General features: G+C 33.3%; 1 protein-coding gene across 2 annotated transcripts; it reads right to left on the bottom strand.

The window, feature by feature from the left end:
* Positions 1–5559: 5559 nt before the first annotated feature.
* On the bottom strand, positions 5560–12020 carry LOC115447733. 2 transcript variants are annotated; one of them, XM_030174951.1, is made up of 6 exons: positions 11852–12020; positions 10398–10457; positions 8302–8391; positions 7194–7299; positions 6366–6414; positions 5560–5728 (listed from the first exon to the last, which is right to left on the bottom strand). In XM_030174951.1, exons 1-5 carry the CDS (start codon positions 11943–11945, stop codon positions 6381–6383), a joined length of 384 nt encoding a protein of 127 aa, XP_030030811.1. In that variant the 5' UTR covers positions 11946–12020; the 3' UTR covers positions 5560–5728; positions 6366–6380. The 2 variants fall into 2 exon arrangements, with proteins under 2 accessions (XP_030030811.1, XP_030030805.1); XM_030174945.1 differs by lacking the exon at positions 6366–6414.
* Positions 12021–17443: the final 5423 nt, after the last annotated feature.

Here is a 17443-nt window from a genome sequence, read left to right on the forward strand (position 1 = left end):
TCCATATCGTTACTCGCACATTTTTGCATGCGCCTATTAGCATATGTTTTGTTTATAATATGTTCCATTTTGTATTAATACCTAAGAAGGCTGTGACATCTTGTCACATGGACATTTCAAATAAGACGACTTATTTCCAATTGCTAATAACTTTCGTCTGTCTAATACTTATGTCTGGTCTATAATTAACTATACTATTTTATGACTTCGCCATAAATATCGCTATTTACTTGAGTATTTCAGATAGCCCCTTTTCGACGTAACATGTCCACAGTATTTACCTATATTGCAGTAAAAAAACCCATACATATAGTCACACAAAGTGAGAACTGAGTTACACAATCATTAACAATCAATAACATAATTATCATGTGTGAGCTCATTTAAAGAAGTTAAACAACATCTTTAGAATCACTTGAAATCCATCGCCAAACATTACAATTTTGTTCACTTAGCTTGCAGTAAATTCATATTTTTAAAATCAATAAGAGTCGCCGAGTTGATTGCTGCATTATCCAAAGATGATGGCCGTGCAATTTGACTAAAATGGAGCCAATCAGCTGTGAGATTGCTTCTTTTACATCATTTTGTAACTTTTCTATAAAAGTTAATTATATTGCTTAAAGATTTTATCGAAATACTGAATAGTTTGCCGCAGTAGTTCGGTCAATTAATCTTGAAATTCTTGCTATATTTCTAGTCCATTATTTAGGTGCAGGTGCGTTAATTACATTTAAGGATTCTGTGTGCTCGTTGTATTTATTCAAAAAGTCAATTGAACATCAATATATATTAACAATATTTTGCACTCTAACTGTTTTTAGTCAAGATTAAAATTAAATATTCCATATGGGTGAGTTAAAATTATGACCTGAAACACAAGCAATCTTAGATCAGGCACCAGTCTCCATAAATAATGTTTATTTGTAATATTTTTTTTGATAGGTGGTTTTGTAATTGTTCATACTGGGCAGAAATAAATTAATAAATTATTATTATTATTATTAAAATTATCTAACTAACGTTAAGTAAAAAAATATTGGTCCTCGATCATTATCATCAGCCAAGAGATATTCATTACTGATCAGAGATTTCCAGACCGGCTTGGAAGCGGTTTGCATGCAACGACCTCTGTCACCCTTAATCACTTAATTTATGTTGTTATAATCCTGACATACAATTAACCAGAACAAAAGTTTTATTCCTCAAAAAACTGAGCCATCTTGTTTATTCAACAAACCACCGACACTCAATATCAAATCTCATACATAAATATAACCCGACGACATTTTAACAAAATCTCCAGTATTTATCACGGATTCATAACACCATTTACATAATCCCTGGCAATTTTCTTAATTAATATAAGGCAATACAAAGTTCAACCCTTTTGAACGAATGACAAGCAAATATCGTTAAATTACCATTATAAATATTTGGAATACTCCGTCAAGAATGCGCAGTATTTCGCCCTCTGATTACCGTCTCTTCAGGTTGAGGTTTTAGCAGCGTTTCACGGGTGAATCAATGGCATGAGCTTTGTGTAATTCAACAATGACTTTTTCAGCAGATACGTAATATTTATATTCATGTTATAATAGTGATTTGACAGCTTTAGATAATTTTTTGTCGTTTTTGATATTTTTTGGGTAGTATTGGATGTTACGCCATCAAGTTGCTACTTGCAACGTCACTGAGCCTCCTACTCGCCCATTTATGCTGATTTTTTAAAGTGTAGTGAATACTTCGTTGAAATAGGCGTTTCGAAATTAGTAAACATATTTTTTGAGAAAAATTTTCAAATTTTCAATAAATAGGGATTTTAGAAATGACTAATTCGGCCAAAAGATCAGCTCGTTGGACGGACTATTGGCTGATATCTCATTAGTTTATTGATGGAACGCAATGTCTTTCATAATATTTGACCTGAACTGTAATAAGCTCCAACTCTACCGTGCCAGAATAGAAATCGAAACAAATCCATATATAAGTAGCCTAAAAACCTGTTTTCTTTGTTGTATAAAATAATAATCATAAACTAAAGTGAATGGGGCCGGGATACTCCCGTTGAAGTACCCTCTTCCTGTGGCCTATATTCCTTTAAGACAGTAATAGGAATTGATGGCAGCCATACCATACAGAAATTTGGGAGCTGAAGTGGTCTCTTTGGCCAGATCCGATAATAATAGCGTAGTTATTATGACGATTATGTTTTATTCCATAAATTGTTTCAATGGTGAGGAGCCGTTCATTTTATTACATAAGCATTTTTTTTTATTTTTAACCCCTCTTGTTACCAAAAGTTAGGAAAGATCTTACCCCCTAACCTATGCTTACGTAAGCATAGGAAGGTACAATGTTCACAAAATCTGTATAAATTTCTTTATTTTTTTATTTATTTATCAAAAAATAATTTAATAAGTATCGCTGACCAAATCACTGTTCAGACCGCTCCCCTCGTACCCATTGTCATCGAAATTAAGTAAACCATAGATCCCCTAACCCCCTTAAGTGCCTTCGGAATACTTGAACTTGATAGTTTAGCATTATATGCCAGATTCTGCCGTCAAGCACCAGTATTCAAAAACTGTTAACAAAAAAAACTGTTGCGTTGGGATTTCAGTGTCAATATGCCAGTAAAAATGTAAAAATGGTGGTTAGCATAATTTATAAGATGGAATCTCAGTGTTACGAACATACGAGACAGAGATGCATCACGAAATCTTTGTAATTCCAAATTCTGGGTATAATTGCTACTACGGCTGTTGCTATAAAACGCGGATTACAAGTCATACGTCTTAACTCTTAACATTCGTATCAACACACAAAACTATAACATAAGAAAATCTATTATCATATTTGGAAACTTATTAGAATATTGCAGGTTGTAATACACCTTTATTAGTAATAAGTGAACCAATTTACTTGAGTGGACGCAATTTTTCGGAACCGCCATCAAGAATAGTGTACAGATTCCCTATGTAGCTCACGTATTATTCAATAAACCCAAAATTAATACTAAGAACGTGAGCGGCGTTCCCGAATGCCACTTTTCCGTTATTCTCCTTAATAAAGACACTGAACGCAAGCCCTATTTACTTAAGACAGACAACTCTCACCGTACCATTTGTAAGTTATCGAAGTATAATTATTTCATTCGAGTTGAAAAGAAAGTCGAGTAATTTGGAACAAGTTCCATCTGCGTTATACTTAACCGCAATAATTAATTAGATATAATAAATTTGAGAACAGCCGGCCGGTTTGGGAAGTCGTCATGACGGCGAAGTTTCCACGCCACTCATATACTTTATTAATTTCACTAGAAAATTATTTAAATCTAAGTAATTAAATGTGATAATTTTGTTTAATTACATGTATACAATATACATGATTTTTGTGCTAATAAATAATACCTAATACATATAAGAAACAAGAACAACGCAATTTAAATAATAATAATTGAATAGCCGATTGTTTCACGACCTGCGATGTTTGTCAACAATACGCGTAAACATTTAATTAGATGCCAAGTAACAATCCTAAGACAGTTACAATAAATATTTTTATTACATAAAATAGAATACTGAGTTTATCTAAGCAGAAAGCAGTAAACAATTATATTATTTTCTTCGGCGGCCAATAATCGTGTATCTAAATTTCACCAACCATTTGTGTTAGTTACGCAAAGGTTGGACGGGCGAGAGAAACCATACCGTAAACAATTTGCAAGACATTATCTTGGATATATTAATTTCTTTTTCCGTAGAAAATAAGGTGCCGTTAAATCTATTTCGGCTGTGGTTCTGTACATTGGTACTACGTTTATTAAAATGATTGAAGACGTTTTCATTATACATTAATAAAATGACTATAGGTAATTTACCAAGACCCATTGAATCTGTTCTCGCCTCCGTCAGATCATGCGCGGAATACACACGGCGAAAAGTAGGTATACTAGTTTCGCCTCTACCTACCCCTTTGGGGTTAAAAGGCGTGAGTGTGTACACACCCTTACTTACTTAAAATAATGCAGACGCGATGCTTCTGTCAAGTATTATTACACCTAAGCACAATTAAGTAAGTACTGTATTGTTTTTATTCTAATATATTTTCTTTTTTCATAATTTTATTTCATCATTGGGCCCTAAAACCAAAATAAATAAGTAAATTACAAACAAATGGATTCTGACGGGGCCTGGGAAAGATCTCACGGGATGAAATTACGGATATCTGGTAACCGAGCACTCTCAATATTACGCCATCCGAACTGATTAGGTGCGCACCGCCTCACAACTTGGTTACAGTTTTCATTTCTACTGATCGTTGATGCATATTATGCCTTTCTGTTTTAATACACCAGGATTAGAAGAACTTTCTGGAATGACCTCCACTGATATATATGTGACAGTTTGTGAAGACGTTCAAATGTTTGGACGCAATAATCGTTGATCAAATTCGTTTACAATTTACCACGCAGATAGACATTTGGACTATTCCCAAAAGGTCTTTCAGACGGCGAAACCGAACAGCACAAATAGTATCCAATAATAATAAATTCTTTATTTCAGGCAACACAGATCTGTAGTATTAGTAAAATAATAAAAACTTAAGCACTAATGTTAATATCAGAACAATAACAACACGTGAATAAAATCGTAATATTCAGTTTATTAGCTTAAAGTAGTAGCATAATAAAATTCCTGCATAATTCAACCCATTTTATAAGGTGTAGAATATAAAGTATCCCGAATCGATACCGTACATCAAGCCACTTGGCATGCAAACTAGCATCTAAGGTACTGCGAGGGAAATTTTCAATCCAACTGAAATCAAATAGTGTTCGCGCTCATTCCGCTTAACTCCAAGGAACTACACAACGCTCTCTAAACTTTACAACATTGTCTTAGAGTCTGAATGCATAAGCGAGCAGGCGAATGGCTGTGTACTAAACATAATTTTCTTTTATAGTTGAATATGGAATTCTGTACGGAGTTTCGTAAAGTTTGATAATATAAGAAAAGCACAGGGGCGGTAGTGTCGATACAAGTTTGCGATCGTAAAGTTTTGGATCGCGTTTTTTTGCTAATTAGATCTAGATTTAGAATTTTGGGGCAGGCCTAAGCCTAGAAGGGGATTAAACAAAAAATATTGTGTACAAATAATATAAATTCTATAGATGCGAAACAAAATATTATAAGAATCGTAATGTAATAATGATTATATTTTAAAGTATTTCCAATGATATCCAAATTTTTACAGGTTATTTTGGTATCGTTCACTAGAAAGTTAGAAACGTCAGTTTACGTCGAAATTACCGCACCGTATATTTTATGGACTCAGTAGTTTAGTAGACGTAGTAAGAAACTAGATGTCGCGAGTTTTAGTCCCACAAAAGACATTTGTATATTTTGTTGTCATGCAAATTTGAACCTTATTTTCAATATCAATGTCTCTTATATCTTACCTAAAGCTTAGGCAATTCAAATGTGTAATCAACAAGGAAATTTTAATGTAATAAAAAAAAGATTATTGTATATGTTATTTTATTATTTTACATGATATAATCCAACATCGCCAGTCGATTAACAACACAATATATAACCTTATTAATATGAGGTAAATGTTTATGATATTTAATAAAACAAGATATACATCAACAGATATTATTTAAATGAATAAGCCAATTTATACTTAAGATACTTCAACATTTCCCGAAGGTCTTTCAATGCTGTAACAAAAAAAAATATTGTGAATAAAGTACAAATATAATGACAATTCAGGAATAGCGAACCTTTGGTATTTGAAAAAAATGTTAAATATTGGTTAAATATTCCCAATAAATAAATATTTGTTGAAAAGCTAAGGGGTGAAAAGAACTCAAGGGATGGTACGAAATTAAGTTTGACGTTATAAAAGGAACTGTTTTAATTATTATATAAAGCTTATTGATAAGACTACATGGAACATTTCACTGGCTCACTATTACATGGTTCTATTGTTACATTTTATGTACACATTGAATTATATATCACATGATTCTATGATTTTTTCAGTAAAGAAAATATGCAAGTCACGAAAGATAAATAAATGCCACAATAAATTATTCCTTTTTTTATTATTCAATAACATAAAAAAAATTAATTCCATTTTGCCAACATAAATAAAAACTTACATTGGACCTTTTAATAGTGAGCCGGGGATTTGTCTTTAAATATTTTTAACTACTTTAAAAAAACTGATGTACCTTTCATTTCTTTTCGCCCCTTAACTTTATCCCCTTTAAACAGCATGCAATATATGTAACGGGTGAAAATAATCACAGAAAAGACAAAAGGTGCGCCATCCCTAAAGGATTTAAACATTACCTAAAGCAGGGTCCCCTATTTGCCGAACAGGCAATAATGATTTACGTCCCTGAAACGAATGAATGTTTTGACTGATTGGATTTTATTAAATAAGGCATACAGTAATTTGTGAAAACAAATGGCAGGGCTTCACATTCGTGTGTATAATTATTTGAGTATTGGTCTGTGATGTTGAAATATGTTTGACATTGTCAGCACGTTACGAAAACATAAAGATTTTTGTTTATTTTTTGATACAAAGAGCTTAACCGATTTAAATTATCATTTTAAGCTTACTACAAAATTAAGGCTTATAACACTCTATAAAATTAGTTAGTATCATGTATTACTAGACAAGCGTAAAATAAGAAAAATAATTTATTAGAAAATTATTTCATCTTATTACTGTTTTCAATGTGAATATTTATAAAAAAAAAATGCTTAGATCTATGTAGGAAGTAAACGCCGTAACCACTGAACGGATTTGGATAAAATTGGCACACGAATAGATTATATTCTGGATTAACAGAGTACTTTATCCCGGTAATTTCCAATCGTGGAAAATAATTTCATTTTTTAATCTTGCTGGCGACTAACAATGGCGATATATTGTATCGCAACAATCATGTAAGAACTTTAGTTACGGGAAAAACTCACGCAGGCGAAGCCGTGAGCAACACTTAACAATTTATATTATATTACTGTAAAAATCTACTTCTTTATCAAATGCGAAATTAGACAGAAAATGCTTGTTATAATGATTTTATCTTTAGATTCTTACTAAAATTATATTCTTAGAAATTGGTCTAGACTCTAGACAGTTTTGTTCACGGTAGAATTCCAACTTACATATAATAGGGTTGTTTATTCTGCATCAATAATGCTAGGCCGGTTTTGGAACTTCTTTTTCCTGGCATTTCCCCGTCGGTCCATAGCTCTTTGTTTAACATGTGATCTGTAAATAAATTTATAATTCAATACAATGACATAAAGTCTTTATTTCAGGTGCAGATAAATATCTTCTTAAGAAACTACTGAGCTGGTATCCCTTCTCCACACATCATGCAAAGAATCCGTTGTGTGCCTGGTATTGTTAACTGTGTGTGTGTGTGTGTTTTTTTTTCTTTCTTTTTTTTGGTGTATTTATGTGTGTGTAGAGAAATAAATGGTTTAAGAAAGCTATTCAATAGGGTGTAAATTACCTAGCACCAAATGTAGTATATAAACAGATATGATATATATTATTGATACATAATTATTTTTTTAGAAAATTCTTTAATCATAGGTACTTGAAAAGAGCAATACTATTCCATATTCAAGGAACAATCAAATTTTATATGCAAATCTGCCCCATTTAAATGACCTATTCTCAATTTATGTTATTGACAAATGAAAAATAAGGTATTCTTCGTTTTTTCCTAAATACAATATAGTATTGTTACAATATTTTCAAGTGACTGAAAGCCTTCGCCGCTCTATCTCACGTACTCTACCTTTTCCGTTAACTTCCTTCCTTTAGATATAATAATAATTCTTCTATAAAGGTATTAGGCTAACCAATGATGCATGAAGTGTGGTACCGCTACCTAAATCGAATATCTCACGTATGGTTGAAAATATATGCAATACGAATTTAAAGATGACTCTACTAAAAGTTTATAAAGACGATAGCAATTTTCGAATGGTTTTTTATTTATGTGGGATGCACGTTTTATATTAAAATGGCAGATTAGAAAAAAAAAGTATTTATGTTATACAATATTTTAATATTTAAACAATAGTTTAATTGTTTAACACCCGTAGAAATTCAATAAATCTCGCGTATGATCAACCAAAGTGGTTTCACAAGTCTTTTATTTTCTATGTATAAAGGAAAATAAAGTAATGCTTCAACAATATCCTCTGTAAAATTGGCCATACGTCTTATTTAAGTCTAACAATACGGGTATGTACTTACTTTTAAACGCGTTGACAGTTCTCTTCTTATATTCTTGCTCCAAAGCTGGCAGTAAACTAGGATACAGCTGGAGCGGAGTCCGGTAAAAATCTATAAAGGACATAATATTATGTAACTACTTAATAATATCTCTGGTAACAATAGGTATAATATTAAATATAACAATCGTCTAAATTCCCTAGCACTGATTAATTCGGAGAAAACAAACTGTCATCTAACTGATGAATTCAGAGAAAGGAAACTGTTATCTAAAGATACATCAAACGTCCATGCACTAAGGTAATCCTGGCAAGAAAAGGTAATGTATAACTAAAGACTATACAAAACAACTATAAAACTATTCAACCAAAATTATAACGTCTATAAAATATTTTATTCGACCTTAAATAAATCTTTATAAATATAATTTTAAGTGAACCATAAATTCTTTCTTTCAGGTAAGTAAACAAATCTTTAGACGTAATAGATATCGGGTTTGCCCAAAGGCATAATAATAAAGTAGCCGAAGTAATAAACCTATTTTATTCGTCCCAAGAACCTCTTGTTGTACGGTCCATACTAAAAAACTAATTGAAAAAGGTGTTTAAGGGTCGCTTTACGGGTTTAGCTAATTAGATATTTATGCTGTGACGTAAACGTGGTAGTTATGGTTGTAGGTACTTATTCCATAATTACTTGAGCTAAATGTTTCATAGAATATGATTTTCATTTAAAAATAATGCAGAGCCGGCGTCATCTTAGTTTCCAATTCTGGGACTCGATAAATTTTATAAATATAAGATAACACATATGAAATTAATTCCCATATAAAAATCTTTTACAAACAAATTAGTATTTTTTTTACTAAATCGTATGAAAAATAGACCGAACGTTTACAGTTAAATCCGCACAATCCTCGCTCCAATAAAAACACTACACATTTATTAGTTGTATTAGTTAAATCACGCATGGAATAAGCAGGTATTTATTCAGTTAGACACGTGGGATTTCATTAGCGCCCCACGTAATTATGTTTGATGTGTTAATAAATCATATAGGGCCATGAGTGTACTTACCTTGAGTGCCGGCAGTACATTCCGGTTGAGTTAACAGTAAATATTGTGTTGGATATTAAACCACATATCTAAATGTACTTAGGGCTGATTTTCAATCGTCAAAAAAATTATCCATCAATTAAATTAATAACGTACTACATGTTTATCACGACAATTTGTAAAGGTCGCTTTTGAAGGCATTGGATATCTGTGTATTTTTAAATCATAATAGTGCCTATTCAACAAATCTAAACATGACCTAACACGACAACTGAGGCAGGTACAGCTGGGGCCTTATTCTCTATCCCGCGCGTTATTTTGACAGTGTGTAACAAGCACGTAACACAACGCATCATGTTTAGGACTATAGAAATTTGGCTTACAGAATACCATTCCACACACATTTCTCGAAGATAACATGACACGGCCGCGTTACGCGTTTACACTATCATACAGAATAAGGGCCCTGGTCTTTCGATGTAATTACACCCTGTGTACTAGCGTTATTGTTTCGAATAGTGAATCAAGATATCGCTAATGCAATGACAAGGTTCTTTTATATATATTTGATGTGCAAATTGAATTATATATCGTATAATTTTAAGTATTTTTCAGAGAAAATTTCCAATAGTCTCGAAAGGTAAATAAAAGGGGAATCGTGAATAATTTTATTTTGAAAATTTTATTATTAAATAATACTAATATTAGCCCTGTATTATATACTGTCCTTCTGCATGGCACTGGCCTCCTCAACTACCGAGAGGCATTAGGCCTTAGTCCATCACGCTGGACTAGTGCGGGTTGTTAGACTTTACACACCCACAAAATCCGTATAGAGAAGGTATATAGGTTTCACGAGATTTTCCTCCACCGTAAAAGCAAGCGATAATTTACAAAGAATACACACATAATTTAAAAGTTAGTGTGTATGCCCTTGGGATTTGAACATTCGGACATAATTTTTTTACCAACATACAAATTTTTAATCTTATTTTTGCAACATACGTAAACATCGGACCTAGTAATAGTGAGCCAGCGCTATAAAAGAAAATATATACTTACAAAGCATTCGCTCTCCCGGCACAGGCCCTTCCGGCAAATCTGAACGCGCTCGTAAATAATCTGAAATAAGAAAAATAACTTATGGTTAGGTTTGTACTAAATTACTACCAAAACGTTTATTCAAAAATATTTTTAGACTAGTAAAGTATGCTTTTATAAAGATGGATTTTTAAAATTTATGTCCAAAAAAGCAATTCTAATATCAGATCACCGAAAAACTCATTACATGTACAAAGAATTTAATTTCATCATGTAATAAATATCTCCATCCCCTGACCCAACGAAAGAAATTAGGGTATTACAAATATAATATTTTTATTTCAAACTCCCTTTCATATTGCGCGTTGAAAGACTGTCTTTGAAAACATAATAAAGGCGTCCATCTTTTATTTTAGCCGGGAAATGATAGCTAACGAGAGCTGCGAGGTGAATTTTCTAATTAAAATTAACCTACAATGAAATCCAACAATACCTTTGGAGGTACTAATATTCTTGTACACACACGAGTATATTCAAGTGAACATACCACGTTAATTGGCATAGCTGTTTCGTTTCATTATTTCATCCTTCGCATTATACCTACTAATTATTTTGTATTAGAAAGAATTACTATATGTTCAATTAAATAGAGTAAACTCTCTATATGTTCAATTAAATAGAGTAAAAAATATAAATATTGCAATATTGCATTAAAATAGATGTAAAAAAAATAATGATAAGTCAACTAAAGTAACAATTAAATTCAATTTACGAAATGACAATTTCATATTTTTTAGTAGGCTTACAAGACGAAACTGTCAACTAAGGACGGAAGTAAATGATTCAACACTCCTTTCAAACAGGCCAGCATAATTTTGTCGACTGGCAAGGAATACTCTCTGGTCAGTCGATACACTATCTGGACCCTACTCTACTTATCAGGTGCGGTGGAGTCACTCGTATAAGAAAAAAAACGAAATATTTGAAATAGATGTGTACTAATTTCAAAAGTTGTTATAAGCTGGACTCCAAAAACTATTTTTTATAAAAGACAGTAAAGTAAAACAAGGTGTTAAAAACGGGAAAACAACCCATGTAAAAGTTTCAAACATTGACCCGAATACCGATATGGTTGTCAGTAACTGTAACTACATATTCGACAGTCGATATTATAGCTATTCCTTTATGCATAAAAAAGTATTGAGGGCCATTGATCGAGGTATTTGGAGGAGATAGCATATTTGCCGCCCCAAATCACCGAACCGATGGGCCATCGTGAACCGTCGTTTTATTTTATTCCCGTCTTGAATCTCACTCCGACCGCGCGGTCGTTTGCGAAAATAGTGATATTATAGAGTTTTGAATGTAAATATTAAATGGAACTATTTCTTGGTTGGGTTGGCATTAGTTGTCACAACAGCAATCCCTGGTATGCCATTATAAGAAAATAATTACAAAATATCACCACACATTACCTTTATAATAGTTGAATCCATCCTTGCCGATGTCGGAGCATTTCGCCTGTGCGAAGATAGCTAAGACGAGAATTGAAATAAATGCCTCACGCATTTTTGCTTCTTTATTAAGAGTAATGAGCTAGAAAACGGACATGGCACGGGGATTGGTCAGGATTTATAGCCGGTGAGCCGGTGAGAACAGTACTGAAGTGTATCCCACAGGTTTCCCTTTTTATAATGTCAAATGCGCAGGACTAGGGCTCGGTGGATGAGGGCTGTGGTAGTTTGAGGTTCGTTTTTTTAACTTGTTGCAAAATGGAAGTTTTAAGTGCATCATTGTGACCATGGTCACAATGCTAATTGTGCAACATTATTGCCATTAGTATTGTGGCAAAACTTTACCAAAAGATTTGACATCGATCTCCAATCAAATTTTCTATGTGTGTCTTTTGTGTTTTCATCGTTGCGGTATTTTAGCGTGTCATCAATAATAAAAAAGTTACTCTTCTTTTGATATTGGCTGTACAAGTAAACAGATATTAATCTGGCATTATTAGCAATAAAGGAAGATTCGATTCCAGATTAATTCCAAGCTCACCATAGATTCTAGATTCTAGTTATAACCAACGAAATAAATAGTCCTCATAAACATATTCATAGATGTCGTCAAATAGCAATAAACTAGAGTGAAGCTACCGCTCATAAAGAAACAGATAAGTATAAAACTGGCGTTGGAGTGTCGTAAAAAGGTCCACTTGCCGACGGCCATGCATCCGACAGAGCGCAGCGGGCGGCCCAACGCAATCTTATGGAAATAACGAGAAAGGCAAACCTTATTTCTACTGGACTTCCGAGATTGTCGTTGCAATACTAAATAGGTTCCTGCAAATGACAAGAATGTGCTATTGTGCGTGTACCGGGTATTCCGTTTAATTATGAGCACTCGGGAAAGGTATTTGGATTTTATACTGAGCTAATTTCGATATTTTGAAAGTACTGTTTGTTATTTAGACAATTCGGGCAGACTTTGTACCGTTTTGCTATTTTATTCAAGGGTGCGTTTCACAAATTACGATATGATGTTGTTCCAAGTTTGTGCAATGTCAGAAGTAATGAAATTTTGGTATATTGGTGTAAAAATCTACAATATCTCTCCTGGCTGCAAATTACGTTACTATTGACCTTAAATAATGAGCCAATACCATTCGTACATCTCAATAGAAAAGTAATAAAAATCCTTTTAAAAACATGGAACAAACTCCAAAAGAGACTGAACAGATAACAACACAATAGTGCAATGAGAACGCAGGAAAAATAGTTTCAAAGCAACTCGTTTTTAAATGCAAAAATGAAACGAAAATGGCCGGATTTCTGACGACACTTCAAGCGAGGCTTTCAGCAAATGAGCGACGGCCTCCGCAGTGCCTCGCGACGCGGACAAAGAGGCCCTTCTGGCGTCCTCAGGTCTTGCACACCGGCCAGGTAAACAAGAGCCCCCGAGCCTCGCACACACCCCAACCAACAACAATGCAAAAAGTAAGGCCACGGTTCTATTTAAATTAGACAGCCGCCGGTAAAATCCCCGGCGCTCCGTTGCACATTTTCTGCAAAAGGCAGTTGTGTTTCGTAATCTTAGGTGCCTATTTATGTTTCGCGTTGCACCGAAAATATAAACTTCGCCTTAAGTATTTGCTTTGTAAGTATAAAGTAATCAAGTGTAAAGTTACCGACCGAATTCGGCAACAAACTTAGTAACAACCCAGTACATTTAAAATGTAAGTGTATTCCAGCAAATAAAAACGTTACCGAACTATAGCTGTTTAAGTGGCCTGCTTTTAAACTGAATACACAATTGTATACATAGAGCATCCTGAAGTTAAAAAAAAACTGTTTATTTGCATCTAAGTACTCATATAATATGACCCATATAATCGCTGTTACAAGTACTAAAAAACTTTATTGCAGTACAGGAAAGCGTTTTTCAACAAAGTACCTATTAGGTAACATTAAAAGATACACTCGAGACCTAAGTTGGTAGGAGGATTGGTGTGAACATCCACTATTTGTGAACCGCGCAACTGTTAAACTGCACTTAAAAAGAAAAATTAGCTTTTTGGTCCATACTTTTATTTTGTTTTCACCGCTTGTGTTACTCCTAACTTGCTCACTAATAAACTGGAAAAGGACTTTTTGCCAATTTCAATGAAATTCAATGTCTATTTGTATTGGAATTTAATTTCGACGTATAAAAAATACCTAGCGGTAATCCTCCATTTAACCATACATTTATTCCATACATAAATAATTGTTATTAAAATTGTTTTATGTAGTAAATAATATCAAGATACCAAGAAAAAGCGCCAAATTCAAACTCTAAGGTAGAAATATAGAATATATCGTAAGTAATCATGACATACTCTTTATCTTTGAAAGACATGAACATTGAACAGAGCAAATGTAGAGTCCTACAAAAACCACTACAATTTTTCCAACACATTTCTTCTTACAATACGATATTATGAGATTGTCCGAAAATTGTATAATCCGTCAACATTCCCCAACATCACAAAACTTGCTAATTGTGTCGTGAACAACGAATTAATTGTATCGCACAATCTGTCCGGTTAATAGGTCGTTAGTCGTGGGTGTCGGCCGTCCAAGCGGAATGATTTATGTCCGTACCGGCGCCTCTTCTCTCGTTATACTCTTTGACGTCTGCAGGATTTGCTTTTTTAGTAAAAAAACACTATGAACTAGCTTTTTTTTTATTTCTTTGACGAGACTAGCTTGCCGTTCGTCTGATGGTAAACGATACGACCGCCCATAAAAAGCAGAAACACCATCCAACACCTTGAATGACAAAGTATTGTTTGGTATTCCACTGCGCTCGTCTGTGACATGAGATGTTAAGTCTTATTATGTCCGATAGTTACACTGGCTTTAGTCTGACTAAACGTTAAGGATAATGCTTTTATCAACCAGTTTGTACTCTACGTAGTAAGTACATAGTACTTAAGTTCATGTAAATATTACTAATAAGATATTGTCTCTATTAGGCGAGTGTGTCCGACCCGGGATTCGGATCCTGGATCTCGGAGGCAAAACCTTACCACAAACGCACAACCACGCCGCCGAGGCAGTCCCCCAAACTGTCAGGAACATTGTAACCAATGTAATTACTAAGTGTTATGAGCATCCATTGTCTGAAGACGCGCGTAATCCATATGAGAGCCACTATCTGCATCGATCACAAATAGTAGCTAATCACTTACCTTTTTATGAATAACTCAGATAATTCATTTTCTAACCTCAAATAATGGAAAACATATAACACATTCAAAACAGACCCCATATATCAGATCACAACAATGATATCAATATTTATTGAATTCAATACCTAATTTTCAACAAGAAAGGTAACTTTTTAGTTTACCCTAGTTGCTAAGTATAAGGTATATCTACCCGATATATCACCCAACACATACATCTTAGTAAACCTGTAGCACTAAAAGCCTTGTATATAACAAATACAGTGCAATAAGTACCTGTATTCGAATAACATGAGAATCCCATTAGGAGCTAATACAATCTGAAATAGGTTACTTACAGATATAAAGGCGACTTTATACTTACGTATTTTGTTTCAATTACTCTTCGTGCCCTGTTATCTTTACATATAATAAAATTGTAACAAGCCGATGTCTGTACATTAGAGATATTGAAGAAAAACTAATAAAGGCGCCTTTTTTAGAGTATGTTTGTACAAGAATTATGCAAAAACTACTGCATAGTATTTAATGCAGTTTCCACTGATGTATTGACAGAGGTTTAACTTAAAATATAGGCTCCATAATATTCCGGAAATATATAACATCGAACTTGTAAAAGAAAAAAGAAAATAAATTTACACCCATTTATTGGCTCTGGATAATTAAGTTATTTTCAACGATTTTATTTATTTCTTACTTCTTATCTTACTAATATTATAAATGCAAATGTTTTTAAAAATATTAGAAGTAATCGCAGAAAATAATGAACGGATTTGGATAAAATTTGACACGCAGATAGACTATGTCCTAAATTGACGTTAGGCAAGCTACTTACATTGACTTATCAATAAATAAATTATGATTACGAAGTTCAACATAAAAACAGTAAAAATGTCGGTTATCTCAACCCGTAGTTAATACAGATTATATTAAATTATATTAAAATCGTAATTTTCAATTTACACAACCATATGTAAAATCTGAAATGTTGCATAAATTAAATCACGTCACTGTTAAGCTGTGTGGCTCTCTGTGGCTAATGACACGTGCGTCAGGCGTCACGCTGCGTGCGACACGCTATTGCATCACGTGCCAATGCGACGGGACAAGCCGCTAATCGAATCCAGTGACGGGTGAGTTTTATTTACGTTGTGTATTTAAGGCGATACCTCAAGGTCCATTTTCATACATTTTGTTTCACCTTTAATCTGGGTAAGTAAACAAGTATTAGCAAGTAAAGAATTTAAATTCACGTCTAGTTAGTGATTAGTTCTCGCAGTTGAAAGAAAAACGTAAAAATAATTAATAATCATGGATATTTCGGCCTTTAAAATTTAATATGACGAAATTTAAGGTGAAACAAAATGTATGAAAATGGACCTTGAGGTATCGCCTTAAGGGATTTTGTCGTCACGTGATTTTAAATTAATATCAACAATTAATGCGTAAGTATACATTAATATAAATGTCATTCGCTAATAGTGACGTGTTTGATAAGGTGGTTTTTCCCGTGGTTGTGTCGCGTCACCTTTTCTATTTTTAAAGCCAAATAGAAATGTCCATGCACTGTCTTCTGAGTTTTAAGGACATTGTACCCTGTGTCAGACGAGGCGTAATTTTTTTGCCGGGTTTAAAAGGCCCAATATCCAATTAAGCATCACTAAAACTTTAAACACTTTCAATGTTCTCTATCTGTAATTAGTGTATAGTCTTTTGTACCTTTTTGATTATATATAATAAATTTAAATGATCAGCTCAATTGTTTTACAAATCCCTTTTTTTGCGTTACCAAAGAGCGTCACAAAATGTTACCCACATAAAATTAGGTCTTGCTCAATTTGAGCAGTCGTGACTTCGACATCAGGCGTACCACTAGCGCGTTTAATTGTTTTGTAAACCAAATTTATATGAGGGCTTATGTTGATAGGGGTTTAAAGAAAAAACAAAGTGAAAATAAGAAACTTCAATAACTATCTCATACTCTCATTAACTACAATACTTAAATATTAGTTATAAATAAAATAATCAAGCTAATGGGTAAGTACCTACCTACATAATATAATTCACCGCTATAGCTCTACACGTCTAAATCACGTTGTGGGTGTTTTCAATTTAACCGTACATCCTTTCCTGAGTCTAGGCAGAGGTACTCCGACGAGATCTATTATTAAAAGAAATATTACCGCTATATACTTATATACAAGGAACATCAAAGGTAGAGCTTACATATTTTGAAAGTATTTTCAACTAAATATTAAGGCTTTCACAGCAAAACGGCGCGCTAAACGGTAGTTTTAGAAGCTAATTCTATATTTATAATATACAGGCTTTTGCTCGTGAC

Source organism: Manduca sexta, chromosome 21 (genome assembly GCF_014839805.1).
Source record: "Manduca sexta isolate Smith_Timp_Sample1 chromosome 21, JHU_Msex_v1.0, whole genome shotgun sequence".
In the NCBI taxonomy this organism is placed as follows: Eukaryota; Metazoa; Arthropoda; class Insecta; order Lepidoptera; family Sphingidae; genus Manduca; species Manduca sexta.